This window comes from Oreochromis niloticus, linkage group LG12 (assembly GCF_001858045.2).
Source record: "Oreochromis niloticus isolate F11D_XX linkage group LG12, O_niloticus_UMD_NMBU, whole genome shotgun sequence".
Classification (NCBI taxonomy): Eukaryota; Metazoa; Chordata; class Actinopteri; order Cichliformes; family Cichlidae; genus Oreochromis; species Oreochromis niloticus.
The window spans coordinates 6,322,493-6,339,199 of NC_031977.2; the positions used below are offsets into that span (position 1 = coordinate 6,322,493).

The 16,707-nt window shown below is 42.5% G+C and overlaps 1 protein-coding gene across 4 annotated transcripts in view; it reads right to left on the reverse strand.

Moving 5' to 3' along the window:
• The window catches only part of cux2b (cut-like homeobox 2b), a 95,504-nt gene that overhangs the window by 13,465 nt on the left and 65,332 nt on the right, over window positions 1-16,707 (reverse strand). For all 4 annotated transcript variants that reach the window (XM_005472953.3, XM_019366121.2, XM_025896906.1 and 1 more), the window contains exons 5-10: window positions 7,580-7,720; window positions 7,228-7,387; window positions 5,612-5,691; window positions 5,191-5,257; window positions 2,618-2,666; window positions 1,786-1,890 (exon numbers count right to left, since the gene is read on the reverse strand). In XM_005472953.3, the coding sequence (XP_005473010.1) occupies window positions 1,786-1,890; window positions 2,618-2,666; window positions 5,191-5,257; window positions 5,612-5,691; window positions 7,228-7,387; window positions 7,580-7,720 (602 nt within the window). The remainder of the gene's footprint in view (window positions 1-1,785; window positions 1,891-2,617; window positions 2,667-5,190; window positions 5,258-5,611; window positions 5,692-7,227; window positions 7,388-7,579; window positions 7,721-16,707) is intronic.

A 16,707-nucleotide genomic window follows, 5' to 3' on the forward strand; every position in this document is an offset into this window, starting at 1 on the left:
CATGGATGGACCATGCTGCTTTGTATCATTGGCTTAGGTTGGTGCTGGTGGTGTTGGTGTAGGAGACATTTCTCATGGCTGCTTCCAGCAGAATAAAGCGCCATTGCCCAAACTTTAAATCATCTCAAACTGCTTTCTTGAAAACAACAATGAGTTATCTGCGCTCAGAAGTCACCAGATCTCAGTCTAATAGAGCACCTTTGGGATCTGGTGGAATGAGAGATTCACATCATAGATGTGCAGCCAACAAATTTGCAGCAGCTGTGTGATTCCTTGTCAATATGGACCAAAGTCTCTGATGAATGTTTCCAGTGCCTTGTTGAATCTATGCCATGAAGAATAAATGTGTACTGATGTGTGTATGTTTATCTAGCTGTTGTGTTACATATTATGGTATAAACTGTAAAAAATGGAATTAACAAATTTGTGGTTATTTTATTAGTAGTAGTATTATATCAACATTATTTGATTAATGTGCTAACATGTGAACTGAAAGTTACAGTTCAATGGTGTTAAACATGAGACCCACAGGCTAAAATCCAGCCAATTGGAAGGCTTTGCAGAGTGAAACAATTGGAAAAAACACATGGAGTTACTTTTAGACTTATACCTGCATTTTTCACCAGAAATGTTACACATGGTAATCACTTGTTCTTATGAAGGCATTTATGGCTGTTTGTTATCTTTTCTAAGTTGCAATTTCAAGGTCGGGGCTCTGGGAGTCTAATCCATGTCCAATAGTGTTCCTTTGTTTGTTTGTTTGTTTGTTCAAATCCAGGTATGCTGGTAGTGTGTTTGGGATCATTCAGTTCAGTAGTCCAGTTCTAGTGTAATTTAGCTAACCTCAGCCTTTTGTCCTGGTTTGCGTTCCTCAAACGGGCTTCTTGACAGCCATCCTTCCACCGAGACCGTTTCTGTTGAGGCTTCAGTGAACAATCAGCTAAAAGGCCAAGTTTATCTCTGAGGTCTTGTGTCAGACTTTGCTGGATTTGTTCCTATTTCTGAAGGACATCACTTTCAGACACTGTTCATCTGTTGTAGATTTTTTGTTGTAGGTTTTTTAGACCTGCCAGTTCTTTTGTTCTGCACTCATTTTCTCCATTTTTTAAGGACACACTGCCCAGCATGCTCAGGTTTGCCAGTCTTTTGGCTAATAGCTGTAAAATCTGTAAATCACCTTGTTTTAATAGATTCAACTAAAGAAATGAGAACATGTGAGTGTGTTTGTAACAGGCTGCTAGTAACAACATGTCTAAAGATAAAACTTAAAATGAGTTCTTTGCTGAGCTGTGTATTTTATGTTATATAAACACGATAGCTTGAAAATATTTGAATGAAATCTAATCACATCTATATCACATTTCACCTCTGATCTCTCGTTTGCATTTCACCTGTGCCTTTCTTTCAAGTTGACCCCAAAATCTGTTCCATCTTTAAACAAAGTCACATGAAGAGAACGAGAACGAGCTTCCCAGTTAGTTAGAAATATACTGCAGTATAATATTATATTATAAACTGAAGTTATTCATGTCCAGTTATTTACAAATCAATACTTATTATCCACTATCTACTCCTACATAATGTTTATATACAATATACAATACTATTCAATACTACAGTCAGGTAGAAGGACTGGATTGAAAATGAGTGAAAATAAAGTAAAATATCTCAAAATGATACCTGCAGTTGAGTAATACATTATTTGTGGCCATTAAAAAAGCAAAAACTAAAGAAAAAAAGAAGAAGAATAAAAATATTTTACACACAACATGTAACAGTTCTTACCCTGCTAGTGCCCTCTGCTGGATGGCAGCTCCCTGCGGTGACGCCGTGGCCACTGGATAGCTGTTCCTTTAGCCTTTCCACTTCCCTCTGAGCCATTTCCGCTCTCTGCGCACAGACAAGGCATCACAGCGTTACAGTTTTCATACACCGGCCACATCAATTGGCTAATGAGTTGATCACAGCGAGAGCACACTCACACAGTAAATCAAAAAAAAAAAAAAAGGCGCCCTCGCTCAGAAAATTTAGCGAAAACCTGAGCAGGGGCCCAAGGAGGTGAGTGCAGCCACTGGTTTATTCTGCTGCGAGGGGTGTTTAGTCAGCCCACTTTATTCCCCAAACTGTTTACCTGCTCTGTCACACCCGGCCTGCTAATTAATGATTCATTTTGAGAACATTTATCTGGGAGCGGTTGGCAGAGAGCAGCAGCAGCAGCAGAGAGAGGGAGAGAACGAGAGCGAGGGAGAAAATCAGAGCAGAGAAGAGGGAAGCAGAAGAAAAGAAGTATCACCAGGACAGGAAGCAATCAAGGCAATGAGATAACTAAGAACCCCGGCGTTCGCCACTCCGGCATCAATCGCGCTCGGCAGTCTCCTGTTCTCTGCTGAGTGGAGCCGTGCTGCCGTAGCACGCCCACCGACGGGGCTTCGGGTTTACATTCACTAATCACACTCTCAGGGCACGGGAGGCAGAAGGGGGAGGAAGAGGAGAGGGTTGGGGAGGGGGGGGCACAGGGCGGAGGGTGCCTAATTAAAGCCGAGGCTTGATTACAGGAGTGATTACCTTAATGAAGGAGCATCTCAATCAGAGGAGTGCACAGGAAGACCGAACTCACCTGGTTTGCTTTCTCAAGACTTGCCATGATGCCGCCGACCTCCTCCGCCCTGCAGCACATGCACATCCAGACAGAGAAGGTTTACTGAGGACATATTTTCACTTTCAAATAAACAAAAAAACAAAACCAACTCCTATTACACATTCTGCTACACATGAAAAAAAAAGCTGTAGCGTGACAGTCATATTTCAGGAAAGCTGTGGCCTTATAACCAAATACTGACCAAAAAACGGGAAATGCACAATAGAGTTTTGCATGCAAGCAGATAAATTTACACATATACTTTATACTCAAAGGACGTTCTAACACTTACTACACATAAATCATTATGCACAGAATATTTGGGGGAAAAAACTGTTCAACACACTAGAGGCTAAAAGTCCCTAATGAACTGGCAATTGAGTTTTATCACTGTCTGTATTCTGGCATTTCAGTTCCTCAAATTAGAAACTCAGCCGGGATTTTGGAAAAAGTGAGTTTAAATTCCCACCCCCTACAGCTAATATGTTACCAAGCATGAAAAAAAGAACTATCAATTAGAATTTCAGAGACATATTTTCAAAGCAAAGTCCACAATAACAAAAAATCAACTCCCGAACTGTTTATTCCCTCAAAATCATGGAAATAATGGGTTTTCTTTAATCCACCAGGTGTAGCCGGTGTCTATGTAAACCCAGGTCATTAATAATCCTAGATACCCCAAAACAGTCCTGATGGCACAACGTCAGCGGCCGAGCGAGCGGATGCATACACGAATCATGTTTTTTTCCCCCTCAGAACTCTTGAGGCTGAACTCCAACTTCCAGCCTCCATACATCTAACAATCAGAGAAGTCTAATTTAAACAGAAGCTCAGCAGGATTATTCATGAGGTGTGTTTGAAGTTCAACAGTTTCATTTTGCACACATGGGATCAGATTTTCAAAAGGTAGATAAGGATGAATTAACGAGAACGCTGTGATTGATTTAAATATGCACATAGGTTTCTCAAGTTTCGGGACACAGCAGTCCTTTTTAACCAAAGGAAATAAAACTGTTCAAAGAACACATCAGACTTTTTAAATCCTTATTAAACTAACTATATTCAGCCAAACCCTCATTATCTTTCATGTTTGCGCCTATCTGCTCCATTGTCTCACATCAAAAGCTGTGATTACCTGAAAAATCATTAATCCAATGGGATCACAAGAACGCACAAATACAATCTTTCAATACTTGTGCATAAGACATTAAGACAAATGAACTTGATAATTTTGGGAGAATCAGCTGCTCTCTCTCATATGTGGTGCACACTTCTGCAAAGTTTAGAGGAGCTAGACTTGTGGCTTGAGCGTGCAGGAGGCAGGACACATGGCATCCATGCACTACTTATAAATGCACCAGGAGGTAAGCTGCGTTATTCACTCATCAACACGAGGTGGCTTTGCATGACAACCAAGGTAGTGCAGGTATGAATGCAAATGTCTGATTGGACATCAATATTCTCACATGCACTTCTGTCAGGTATGTATGAGCAAAGTTCAGGAATGCAATGCATGTGTGAACGTGGCTGTAGTGCAGCTATCTGTCAGATGATGTCTCTGACCAATCCCGTTCTTGCAGTTGGTGCAGCCCCAGTTTTAAAGGGTCCTGGGCATGCCCAATAAGGCCTGTATAGATGGCGTCCTCCTGACAGTAAACACTAACAGGTGTCAGTTCCACGTTTAATGAACTTGTGCACTACGGAAAATGTTTTGTATTGATTACCTGTTCAGCTACTCAAGCCGAGGCAGACAAATAGTTTTTCTTATCAGCACCGAGGAAAGAGTCAGTGAGACTAATAGAGGCCCGGCACGGCGCTCAGACGCTTGGGGTCAGGGCGGGATAGCTGCAGCTTGAGCTGCGAGGTCGCTGCTGCTACTGTCGGCCTTGAGGAATGCGTCCGGGGCAACACGCGCACACAGTATGACAAACTGCATGACAGAAATGCTCTTTCACATTGCAGCTCTTTGCAAAAAGGTAAGGCCAAACTGAAAATGTGTCCAATCCGACAAAATGGATGGCAGCGGGTCTGGAGACATCAGTTCAATTGCGCCAAGGATTAAGCCTGGGAGAAAATCCATTAGCAGCGGCTGACTGTGCTCTAGAGCACAACCCAAACAAAGGAGTGTTTACTTTGAATGTCTATCGACATCCTTCATACAAGCTCAGATTCATTTCAGCCGTGTGGTGGATACATTGCGCTCAAAGACCAGGACAAGGTAGAGTGTTTTCTGAAGCAATCTTTAAATGAAGCAATTCTTCTTGAGGGCTGTCAAGGCCCAGCTGCCAGTGAAAGCAAACATAGACCTCTCTCATCGACCTGCATTAGTGGCTGAGTCACTCTCACTCTCTGCTTTTACAATGGCATTCCTCAGCTCTACACTGGACGCGAGTTTATGTAGGTAAAATAAGAGAGGCTTGAGCGCTCGAAATGCTACAGTGATGCCGGCGTGCGGCCGTCACGACTGCGGGAGGGACCGGGGAAAAACCTCTGAAATTTGGAAATGTGTGCCAAAGTAAACAGAAAACGTGAGATGAGAGGCAGACTCTTACTTGTTCGTCATCTCCTGGTTGTATTTACACCGCAGCTCCAGCAGCTCTGTCTGTGCAGTGTTCAAAGCTAATGAGAAACACACAGGGGGGAGTCAGAAATTAATGTTAAAAGAAAAAAAAAAGACACAGGAACTTTTACCTTGTACAGGTCCAATTTCAAGATGGATCAATATCCGTTCCAGATTCAAAACACAGCTTGTTATAAGTTAAGTTTAACAGCTGACATTATCCTATAACAGTACACAACTTACACTGACAAAATATATCAACTTCCCATTTTTATTTATGTAAACACGAGCACCAATCAGGGAGCAGTGTTGCAGCAGGGGGCACCATACTGCAATTAGACAAGCAATGGTTCTTTAATGGGTTGATATTAAATCTAACAGCTACAGCACATGCCAGTGTTTAAACCACTTACATGAATGCAGAACTTTGATCTTCTCCTCGGCCTCTGATAGTCTGTCAGCCAAGCTAACATCAGCGCTCTCCTCCTCCTCCCTGAGAAAAGAAACTCTTGTCAGTTCCTGCCTACATCATGGCCATACGTTAACACGCACTTTAATATGTTAATCAAAACCAAGTAGAAAGAGCAAAGGGAAAATGCAAAGTAGAAAATGCTTTAAATTACTGAAATGCTGACGTGTTTTGGGCCACATTTGATGCATGTAGATAAAGTGGGGTGTTTGCAACCATTCCTCATGATTGCTCACTACAGACACCAAACCACACACACACTAGAAGCCAGTTTTAGCTCAAATTTAAAATCATTTTACTAGCTTTTTCAGGTTAGCCACATTCTTTTGCCCATTTTTGCCCACTATAAAAAGTTTTCCAGTATACAGGGTAGTCCATCCCAATCTGGAAATACTGCTAATATACTACCAGGCTTTTCTTCTGTTCCCTATCCATGTCGCTATGCAACATGCTAACATGATACCCTTCTAGCAACTAATTTTGCAAAATTTCAGACAGAGAACAAGCAGCTGCCTTAAAAGATCCAGATGCAGTCAGCTGCTTCACAGTCCGCCATTACTGCCTTGCTAGAGCTGCTTTTGCTAACTTTAAAATATGTTAGCAAGGTACACAAAATGTTAGCTGTGTGTTGCAGGAGTGGACCAAAACATTTTCATGTATTCCCAACATCTGAGGAACTGAAGAGCCAGTATATAAGTTTTAGTTCTGACGGTAATGTCCCCACCATAAAAGGAAAATCCCCAAACGCTTAGTGTTAGCATGGTGCGCAGCTAATCTGGGTAATTTTACCATCTGTTTGCTTCTCTCCCACTCACTGGGCTCACAAACACTATATTTTTATACAGCCAAATTTACATTTTGTGTATGTAAGGTGTATGAACATATTTTTATGTTTCTGCAGCATTATGTGGTGAAAACACGGCCATTAGAGTCATTTTTTAAACCGCAAATGGCTTCACATAAGTTACAGAAATGACTGTGTTGTGATATTGTTTACATTTATGTGTAAAATTATCACCCAGAGACAATGTTAGAAGGCACAGAAGCCAAAATGGATTTGTTAGCAGTCAGCAGCTATATGAAGTAAGCAGTCTTGCCTCATTTTTTGCTATTTTAGGAGTTAAGTCCTAAAAAGATGGGATTGGCCTAACAAGCAAAAAAAATAACAGCAAAAAGAATAGGCTGGTTCATTTCTGTAAGTACTGGAAATACTTTGGGGTATCCAGTGTAAAAATCTGACAAATCAAACATGTGGAGCTACCTGCTGTGGTGATCCCTTGTGAAAAAGGGATGGGAGCTAAAAAGGTATATTTCAGACAGGGTGAGAAAAGGTGCAGCGGTGTAAAATGGAATATTAAAGCCTGTTTTCCAACAGATTCCCAAAATAACAAACCTCTACATGAGAATAATAAAGTCAGTGTAAAGTCAGCATGAGCTAGAAAATGTTTATAACATTTCTATAATCTTCAATTACACATTTAATTAAGAATTACAAACCTCTGTGTGGCACAGGCTATAACAACAATTTATTATTTTTATAAATTAAAAACTAGCTCTCACCGGCCATCATTAGCTCGATCCCGGTGGTTCTGCTGTGGGGAGTCTGGGGCCCCAGAAGCCGGGGTGCTGTTTGGGGTCATCAGGGCGGCTGGAGAGCTGGATTCTGGGGCCTCTTTATTCACTGCTGTGTCTGAGATTGCCTGATCGTCCTCTGTGGGCTCTGTGTAAATGAAGAGCCGTGAGTGGGTAAAGTGAAATAAACACGACAGTTTATTTTATGTAACGATGTTGCTTTTACACACTTCCTCAGATACTCAGATATATTTCAAGTCCAGGTGTATTTTAATGAAGCTTCGTATACCCGCAGACACGTACTGCAGCAGGCGCTTAATGTAGATGATTTGAGGCTGACCTGTCTTTTCAAGGCACTCCAGGTGTTTCTTCCAGTGCCCACTGATCTCTCGTACCAGGGCCTCGCTGTCTGGGGCTGAACTCTGAAGCTGCTGCAGCCTTTCCTCCAGGGAATGTGAGGCCTCCAGCACAGGAGCGGGATCTGTGGAAACACGCGCAAACAAATCTGTGCAGAAAGAACAACTGAGATTCACATGATACCCATACACTTCTACTTTTCAAAAAAAGCAAAATAGCTGTTTAACTGTGTGCACTGTCTGTGAAGCACATTACAGAGTTTTCTGCTTCGCACTTTCAACAGAAGCAGGCTATTCCGCTGAGACTTGTTTCCAAAGAGTGACTCTTAGACTTTCCCCACTCAGCCGCCTTTGAAAATTTCACAGCCTGGACCTAATGACACAAGTGCTGTTCCGACCCTTCACATGTTCAAAAATCTAATCTAATGAGTCCTCTCACATGCTGATGAATGGCAAAGAAGACAAAAAAAAGGAGAGATTACAATGAATATGTGACGGAGACTTAAGTCCCATGTATACACCTAGGCAAAGTGTAGAAAAACTCTGCTCCTGAAAAGGAGGTTAAAAAAAAAGCGGGATTCTTTAGCACAACAGAGGAGCTGTTTTGCAATGCATGCGCGGCAGCACCAGGCCCATGGGGCCAACTAGGAGGCTGTTTCTCAGCTAACAAGTCTCCTCTGTATCATTTGATCATTTAAATTATTATGCCAGGAATTCTCAGGAGGCAGCTCGGCACTCCACATCACAGGGCTGTTTTTAATCTTCCCCTTCCCTTTTTTCCCCTCCCGAAAAGTTCAACAGCTCAGAGAGAGAGAGCTGCTCCTGTTGTGTACCTGCCTGCCGAACACCAAAGGAGGTGACTTCTAGTGCCAAAGCACAGAGAAGGAAGCTCAGGGGAGCTCCTTGACAAGTGGGGGGGGGAGCAAGAGCCACGCGCACACATTCACACTCACCCACACACACACACACACACACGCAGATGCACAGACACACCGCAGCCCTTCAAAACTCTAAAAGAGGAGGAAAATCGCTGCTTTGCTGCACAAACTTTTCTCCCACAGCTTTCATCCACTCATCTTAGACTTCTGTGTGGAACCCAATTGGATCCCTTCTTCAGTATGGGCACTGACTGAAGTGACTTTTCATAAGAAGTTGGAGCCACAGACATTTAAACTTTGCCAGATGCCACCGAGAGAATGCAAACTCTGAACCAGCAGGCCACGAAATAATAAACGCTCATCAAAGAGCCGAAAACTTCTGCAACGTGCAATTTGTTGAAATCCTGCTCGAACATTGCAGCTCGCCATATCTGCATTTTCATCAGACAAACATTTTGGGCCATTTAATTGATTGAGCTATTTTTCCCAGGACCGTTTACAGTCAAACATTGTCTGCATTCATTGTTACACCAACTGTAGAGATATTGCATCAGTCACGAGGGACATCACTATTAAGAGCACAGCTCTTCTAAGACAAACAGGATGACTTAAAGCACTGCTATTCCATCGACCCACTGTCACAGAAATCACTTTATCAGCCTCTTTCCCATATATCCTTTCAACTTTTAATGATCAAAGGACAGAGATTATAGTAAGGGATCTTTCACGCATGGACAAGCCAGGATTATCAATCAGTGGCAGGGGAGTAAAGTAAAGTCAAATTTAAAGTGAAGGGATATAACTTAAGTCTGTATACAAAATTAACCCCCATCAAAGTAGAGCAGAGAGGATATTCTCCAAGGGGCTCGGATCTACAGTTACTCAAGGAGAGTCCAGAAAGACTGCGGCTAACTTTGGAAAATAGAGCTACTAATTGATGGAGGTTCTTCTTAGAGCAGCTCTGGTCCTAAATCCAACATTAAAAAACTGGAATTGGAGAGGAATTCAACACTAACCTTAAAGTTCACATTCCCGCCAATCAAGAAATATAATGCAGCTGATGAGGCTTTATGTACGTTGTGCGAGTCACACCAGAGTCTGCCCAAATAAATGGTTCCATTTAATTCATCCCTTATCTTAATTATGGATGATTGGATGTGCGCTCTCAGGTCGTGGTAAGTGACTGGGCAACAGTGGGTCGTTTCAGCTAATAAATCACAGGACATTTAATGCATCGTTTTCTCTGGTTAATATAGGTCCAAGTGTGCGAACACTGAAATCGCTGCCACTGAACAGAGTGAGATTTTCTTCCTCTTCTAAATGAGGGAGGCTGGTAATAATATGTCTGCCTGGCTGACTTCTTGTGTTTCTTGATCCAGTCAACTCCTTTTTTAGTTAACATCAAGACATTTTTAGTTTTGTAAATGTCATTATATACACTGTAAAGCCCGAGCAGCAACTTCCAGGTATCAAAAACTGCAGTTCCTCAAATGACCACTTGAGGTTTGCCTCAAAAGTAAGTCACTCAACATCAACTAATGTTAAAATATCCAACTTTACAAGTGAAATATACATAAATTTGTTTTAGTTTCCAAGTAGGTGACAGATGTACCGGAGTGAATTATTCATGCATTCATTTTTTAAACTTCTAAAAATATTATTTATGGCTAAAAGGCCATTTTGAGTGACAGGTGGCAGCTGCGAGACATCTGTCTGGCATCACCTGAAGTCCCTGGACTTGGTCTCTCATCGTCTGTGCTGTCGATGCCTTTTGGAGCATTTTCACATGCAATTTTAAATTTTAATTTTAAATATCACTGACTGGCTATGAGCTTAACTGCACCATTAGCCAATTTGGTGTGTGAAATAACAGAATTTTATTAATATGCCAAACAAAAATTTGGCATCCACCCATAAAGGCTATGAATGCGACTTGCTGAACGCCTCCATCTCATCCACATGTGGTCACTTCTGGCTCGAAAAACAAAAAAGCACAAGGGGGAAGTTCCAGCCCATTTTCACTCCCGAGGCGTAACATCCTGACAATTTGTCACATCCCGCGGTGTTCCTGAGGAACGCGAAAGGTGACCTTCCCTGTTGTTATGCTATGCACTGGGTTATGGGTGAAATCCAGTAGAATCATAATGGTATAAACGTGGTAATACACGTTCCAGCCATGTATTCCAGCCCTAACCATAACCATAACCTTATCCCTAACCTTAACCAGCACTTTAATGATGTTAAATAGCGTTTTCCAAAGCGATTTAAGTAAAATGACTGAACAGGTGTAGATTGATTCCAAACGGTTCTCATGTTTCCTCATTTTTCTGATCTCATCATTTAGGGACGTAATGGGTGTCCGCAAGCATAATATGTTGACGATTTGTCACCTAGCGCAAAATGTTACGCTTTGAGATTGAGAACGTGTTGGGAAGTTCACAGTGAATACATCCATCTTTTATATACAGTCTGTGGTAAAGACCATATTTTAAACCCTGAACAGGTCAGGTGTTCTGCAAAACTTAGACATAAGTATGAAAAAAACAACAGGTTAACATAAAATACTGTTTCACACTGATGTCGCCACATTATTGATGACGCTGTACACGGTTTCTTTCTTAATCGTCCGCATCCATGAGAAGTTGCCACTAATCGTTAACTGTATGCGAGGAAACTGGAAGTAGAGAAGATGCATGGGCGTGCTGCAGATTTTCATTCTGGCTGTCTCGCTCATCTTGCTGTGTGTGCATCCTTAATTAGAAATTACAATGTAATTAATACCAACATAAGCGAAGGCCAAACTACATAAACAATACCCATTTGATTAATGTAACCCCAACTGATCCTCAACAAAAGGTTAGCGTGACTTTTTAAAGTTTTCACGCCACCTCACTCGCTGTGTTGATATTGAGTTTCATCACTTTAGCTGAGCGATAATGAGGTTACCACCCTGTAGCTCCTTGCTTGTGGTCACTGTGCTGCTGTTTCTGTGCTGTTACACATCTCAAAGCAGCTACTGTGTGTCTGGGTGAGCCTTCGGTCCAGCAGTCAGAGCCTGGCTAGGTGGACGGCGTGTGGCACCGGGGGGGAGGAGGAGGGTGCACAGGTTCAGGCTGCGCGTCTAGGTGGGTGGGGGTGGACGAGCGTGGCGTGCGCCAAGACAAGCAGGTGTGTCGGGGCGGTCCGTCTTGGCCCTGTCAGCGATACACCATCATTAGGCGGTGTGGGCGCAGTAGGGTGCACCATTATGTCTCCCTGGGCCCTGTGTAATTACGCTCTGACATAATTAACCCAGCAAGCCCATTAGCCAAGCATTGGCTGGCTGAAGAGAGAAGAAAAAAAAAAACGCTATAATTATTTGTTGTGCGCATGTTAATGAGGCCAGCTGTGTTCCCATCATACAACACGAACAAATTAATTTACAAGGCTGTGCTCCAAGGTTTTTTCTTTTCATTCAAAACAGTCTTGTTTTTTTTCCCCCTCTGAGTGGACTTCAAGGTCCATAAACATGCTCTGGCGCTGCTGCAACAAACAGCAAGACTGCTGTAATATTGTTGTCAAGGATTAAAACTAGGTTGACAGAACACTAAAGCTTCGCTCTCACCTTCGCACACAATGCATCGTGACATAAGATGTATCGAATAAAACGGTGCCTCTTTCCCGCAACCAGTCAAGGATTAGTTTTGATTAGAAGAAACACAAACCACTTGCAGCAAATTCAGAAACATAACTTTGTTCCTTTTGTGGCGTATTTTAAACCAACGAGCATTTGATATTCAGATAGCAAACCCAAGTCTCGCTTTACCTTGATGTGGCAGGAGTGAGAAAATGCTAAAATAAAAAATAAATAAATAAAAAAATAATGAAAAAAGATAGAAGGTGGAATGAAAAAATATGATTGTGGGAAGCGGAGGCTTTTGTGTGCGCGAACAAAACAAAGCTGAAAGAGAAACTTTTTAACCTGTTCTTTTTCATTGCCGTTCTGCGTCTTTGTTTGACAGACTGAAGGACGAAGAAGGAATGACATCAATACCGAGACATTTTAAAGCTCAGAACAAAGACCGGGGCTTTGGAACAAAGAGTAGAGCTAGACAGCATTTAAAATTAACACGAGATGCTGCAGTGAAAAAAAAAAAGATGTGCCAATAACATCCAAACCAAACTTCACTGGAAATGTGACAATGATAAAACCACCTACCTCCCAGTCTTGTTTTATTAGAGTTGTAAGACAAATCACAATGATTTAACCTCATCAAATATACCGGCCTATTGTTTTAACATTTTTTTGAATACTTTGGTTAGACACGCACGCACACACATACATTCCTACACACGTGCACACAAACACACACACGCTGCTGTCTTTTAAGAGCACACTCTCCTGGTCCCTCTGGGGTCTCCTACTCCACAGGGATCAGTTGGAGAGGCCCCGGCTCTTTTATGAACATAATGCATTATTAAGCACCTCAAACATCTCCTGGGCCTTTGTTTATTACTGCTCTTATTAATCACTTGTGCATAATCTCGTCCCGCCCAGAGAGCTTTCATTTTTCCATCAGCTTTTATATGCCCTTATTTTCCAACAGGACTGCCACAAATGCACAAGGCACTTCTCCTTCGCTCTCCTCCTGACTGTAGGTACTCAGCTGCACAATTACAATAAAGCCAGCTCGCCGTGCCTTGCAGGCCTCTCTTGCTGGTGCTCGCATTTGTATATGGGAGGTTGAAGAAGGACAACTATTCTTTATGCATCTGAACAACTCTGAATTACTAAGGTCAGCGTGCTGCGTTCAGATAATCTCATAGCCGAGGGAAACATCTGATGTGAATATGTGAGGCACTTACAAGCATCTCCTAACATGAGACGACGCGCGCCTTAATGTGGCAAAAAAGCTGCTTGTGCCTGGGCTCTCGTCTGCAGTGCTCGCGGTCACCACTAGCAAGCGCTGTTGTCATAACATTTCCACATAAATAGACACACATCAGACACGCCGTAGGCCCCAACACAGACACACATACACACTTAGAGGGGTGTATTCAGATCAGAATCTTCAGAAAGTCTCAGTGAGCTCCCCGCTCAGATAAAAGGCGATGTGTTCTAAAGGAGAGGGGGAGCGGGGTGGATCCTGAGGGATGAGTGTGTGAACTGCGAGGAGGAGAGGAAGAGCAAACACCTGGAGCGTCAGTCTCAGGGCTACGCCCCTGGCGACAGGGCCTCCTTGCTCTCACAGAGGTGGCAACAAACGCAGACGTTCAAACGCCACTCGAACACGCAGGCACGCGCACGCACACGCGCACACTCCAGGAGAGAAGGCGAGGAAGAAGAAGACAGAGACGAAGTCGGGAGCATCTCTGGGAAACCGATGAATTCGGGCAGAAGCTGCCACTGTTTTTCAGCATTCAGTGATCAGGAGGTGTTTATGTGCGCTGATCAAAACCATGTGGAGGTGATATAAACATTGTTAGGGAAACACTGTTAACAGGCCTCTTTCAAGCCCCAGACTGGGTAGGAGTTACACTGCACAGCATGGGGAGATGTCACAGGCAAATCAAAATATAGAACGCTAATGAAACACTCCAGCGGATTGACATCTCGGCTTAGGGGCCTCATGAAAGGAGACGAAAAAAATCACTTCAATCACTCGCATCAAAAAGTTATTTCTGCTCTGAGTTTACTGTTGCAATCTGAACAGCAGCATTAACAAACCGCAGCATTATCACGCTGGAATCTCACAACTGTAATGGATACGGCTTTTTGGAGCCGATAGCGTGCGTGGCAAAGTGAATAACTGATATGTGACCACATGTTAATGATATCCATATACAACAGGTCACTTATTGAGCCTCTGCACTAGGGGGCCCCTCCCCCCTTCTTTCCTTGTTCTCCTCTTGCATTCAATAACTCCGCTGTCGGCCCGCTCTGATTGGACCACAGGCTTGGTGCTGGCGCACACTGAGCGTGCACACGGACGCACACACACACACACACACACTGAGGGAGAGGCACTTTCAAATAAAATAATAGGAGGGGAAAAACGTCCTGCAATGAATAGTAATAACTGCATTAAGATTAACGAGCACGGCGTGTAAAGAATAATTGCATCTGTCAAAAGATTAAAAATACATGAGCTGTAGCGTTTGTTGGGGGAATGGTGGGAAAGCTCACTGTTGTGTTTGAGGGGCAGAGAGAAATGAAGTGGGGCCACAGCCAAATGACTGTCCTCCGGTGTACCTGGAGTCATCCATTCTAGCGAGAGGTGGGCGGGGAGGGGGGGGGGGGTTGACCTTGGACACAAGCAGCAAGATGTACAGTGACAAACACGCACAGGATACTGTAGGCCCTTCTCACAGATGGCAGATACTGGAAGGCCCAAAAACATAAGCACTCAGTGCTCTGACTGTTGTTTGGCTGCTGAGATCAAACCACACCATGTGACAGTGAGTAGGCAACTGCAGAGTGAGACATTCTAGCAGACAGACATGGAGACCCTGGTCACATCATTACAGGATAATGTAATATTTTATGAGTGGCAAGTGGAGCAAAAAAATGATTAGAGGGAGGTTCCAATTAAGTTATTTAATTCTCCTTTAAAAAGCCTGTGTATTCAGTGTAACCTAGCTTCCTTTGGTCATAGTTACAATTTACAGATGTCCTATAAACGTGTCAGATGTTACTGAGAACAGTTATGTGACTGTGCCTGTTAAAAACGTAGCTGTGCAGAATGGGAAGACAGCGAGCTGGAGCATCCAGACAACTTTAAGAGCTTAATTTTAAAGGGAAAGTTAAAATTTGGTTCGAGTGCAGTCTTGCCAGTTATGTTCAACTGTTAAACTTAGAGGTACGAGGCTGTCCTCACAAAGCTAGCCAAATAAAAACTGTGGCTCTGTGTGCATGTATGTTGCTACTCACAGACCAGGCAATAACAAAAGCAATACACCAAAATATGAAAAGGAGTCATCCAAATGACATCCGCCATGGCAAGGTTATTGTGGTGAATAACAGAGAAACAGATGAGCATACAGAGCTTTCCCGAATTGATATTTGACAGATATTTCAAAATTGTTTATTTTTTAAGTAGTGCTCTTTTGATTTTGCCTCAATTAGTACCTTAATTGCTAATTGCTCAGTGTTTTATTTACCTACAAGTTAAAAAAGCAAAGCTGTGACACCATGAGTGCAGTGGGTAGCACGGTGACTGTCACTGTGGTAGACAAGTGCAGGTGCAGACAGTCGTGTGCAGAGTGATGCTTTTAAGATTGTAAAAAAGGAAGACCTTTAATGAATACTGAGGAGGCTACACCTTAATTTGAGAGTAATGTAATATTAATTTGTATTGTCTGAAAATGACAATTTAATGCTCTTTGATAGTAATACTAGTAGTACATATAGTATGTAATCCAAATTGTGGAAATTCTTCTTAAAAATTACTTTTAAGTTCAAAAAAGCAAGTAGTAGTTTTTCTGTCAGCTTCGTTCGGTAATTTTGTCACCTCTGCTCAGCTGAGTAATAAAAATCAATGTTGCACTAAACGTAAGGATCTCTGGTTTATCATTACGCTGTTATTACAGTTTTCATTGAGTAGTTATTACAGTATTAAATCATGCTCCCGTGGAGTTACAAGCAATGACTGCCTCATGGTGTTCAGTACCATAGCTAACTCCCTGACCTTTGCTGAGTGCTGAGAGTGAAAACAACTCGCTTCACTCTGTATGAGTCGCAGTGCTACAGTGAAACAGACTCCCTTTGTAAATGTAAGGTCAAATGGAGGTAGGAGGTTGGCTGCGCTACGTCACCTGATGTAACCTGATATAGGAATGTCTACTCCTGCATACTCGATATAATGACCACAGGCGGGGTGAATAAATACACTCGATATAAAGAAACACGGAGAGAAAAAAATAGTCGTTACCCTGCAAACGAATGCTTTTTCTTAACAGCAGGTGTTGGATGTTTTTTGGTTTTTTTGGTTTTAATTTATCAGTCTTTGTTCTTGAACATAACATAACTCTTAGTTGACTCTATTTGCTACTTGAGAGAGTTTTGTGACAATATATATCTCACAAGACCCTCCTGGGCTTGAATTAAGGCCTCGATATAAAAGGTATAGGTCAGAAAATCAAACTGAATACATCTTCAAAGAAAGCTATCTTTTATCAAGGAAATAACTCCATTCAAAGTGTGTGAGAGTGTATGTGTGTGGGTGTGTGCATGTGTGTGGTGGTGCAATATCAAG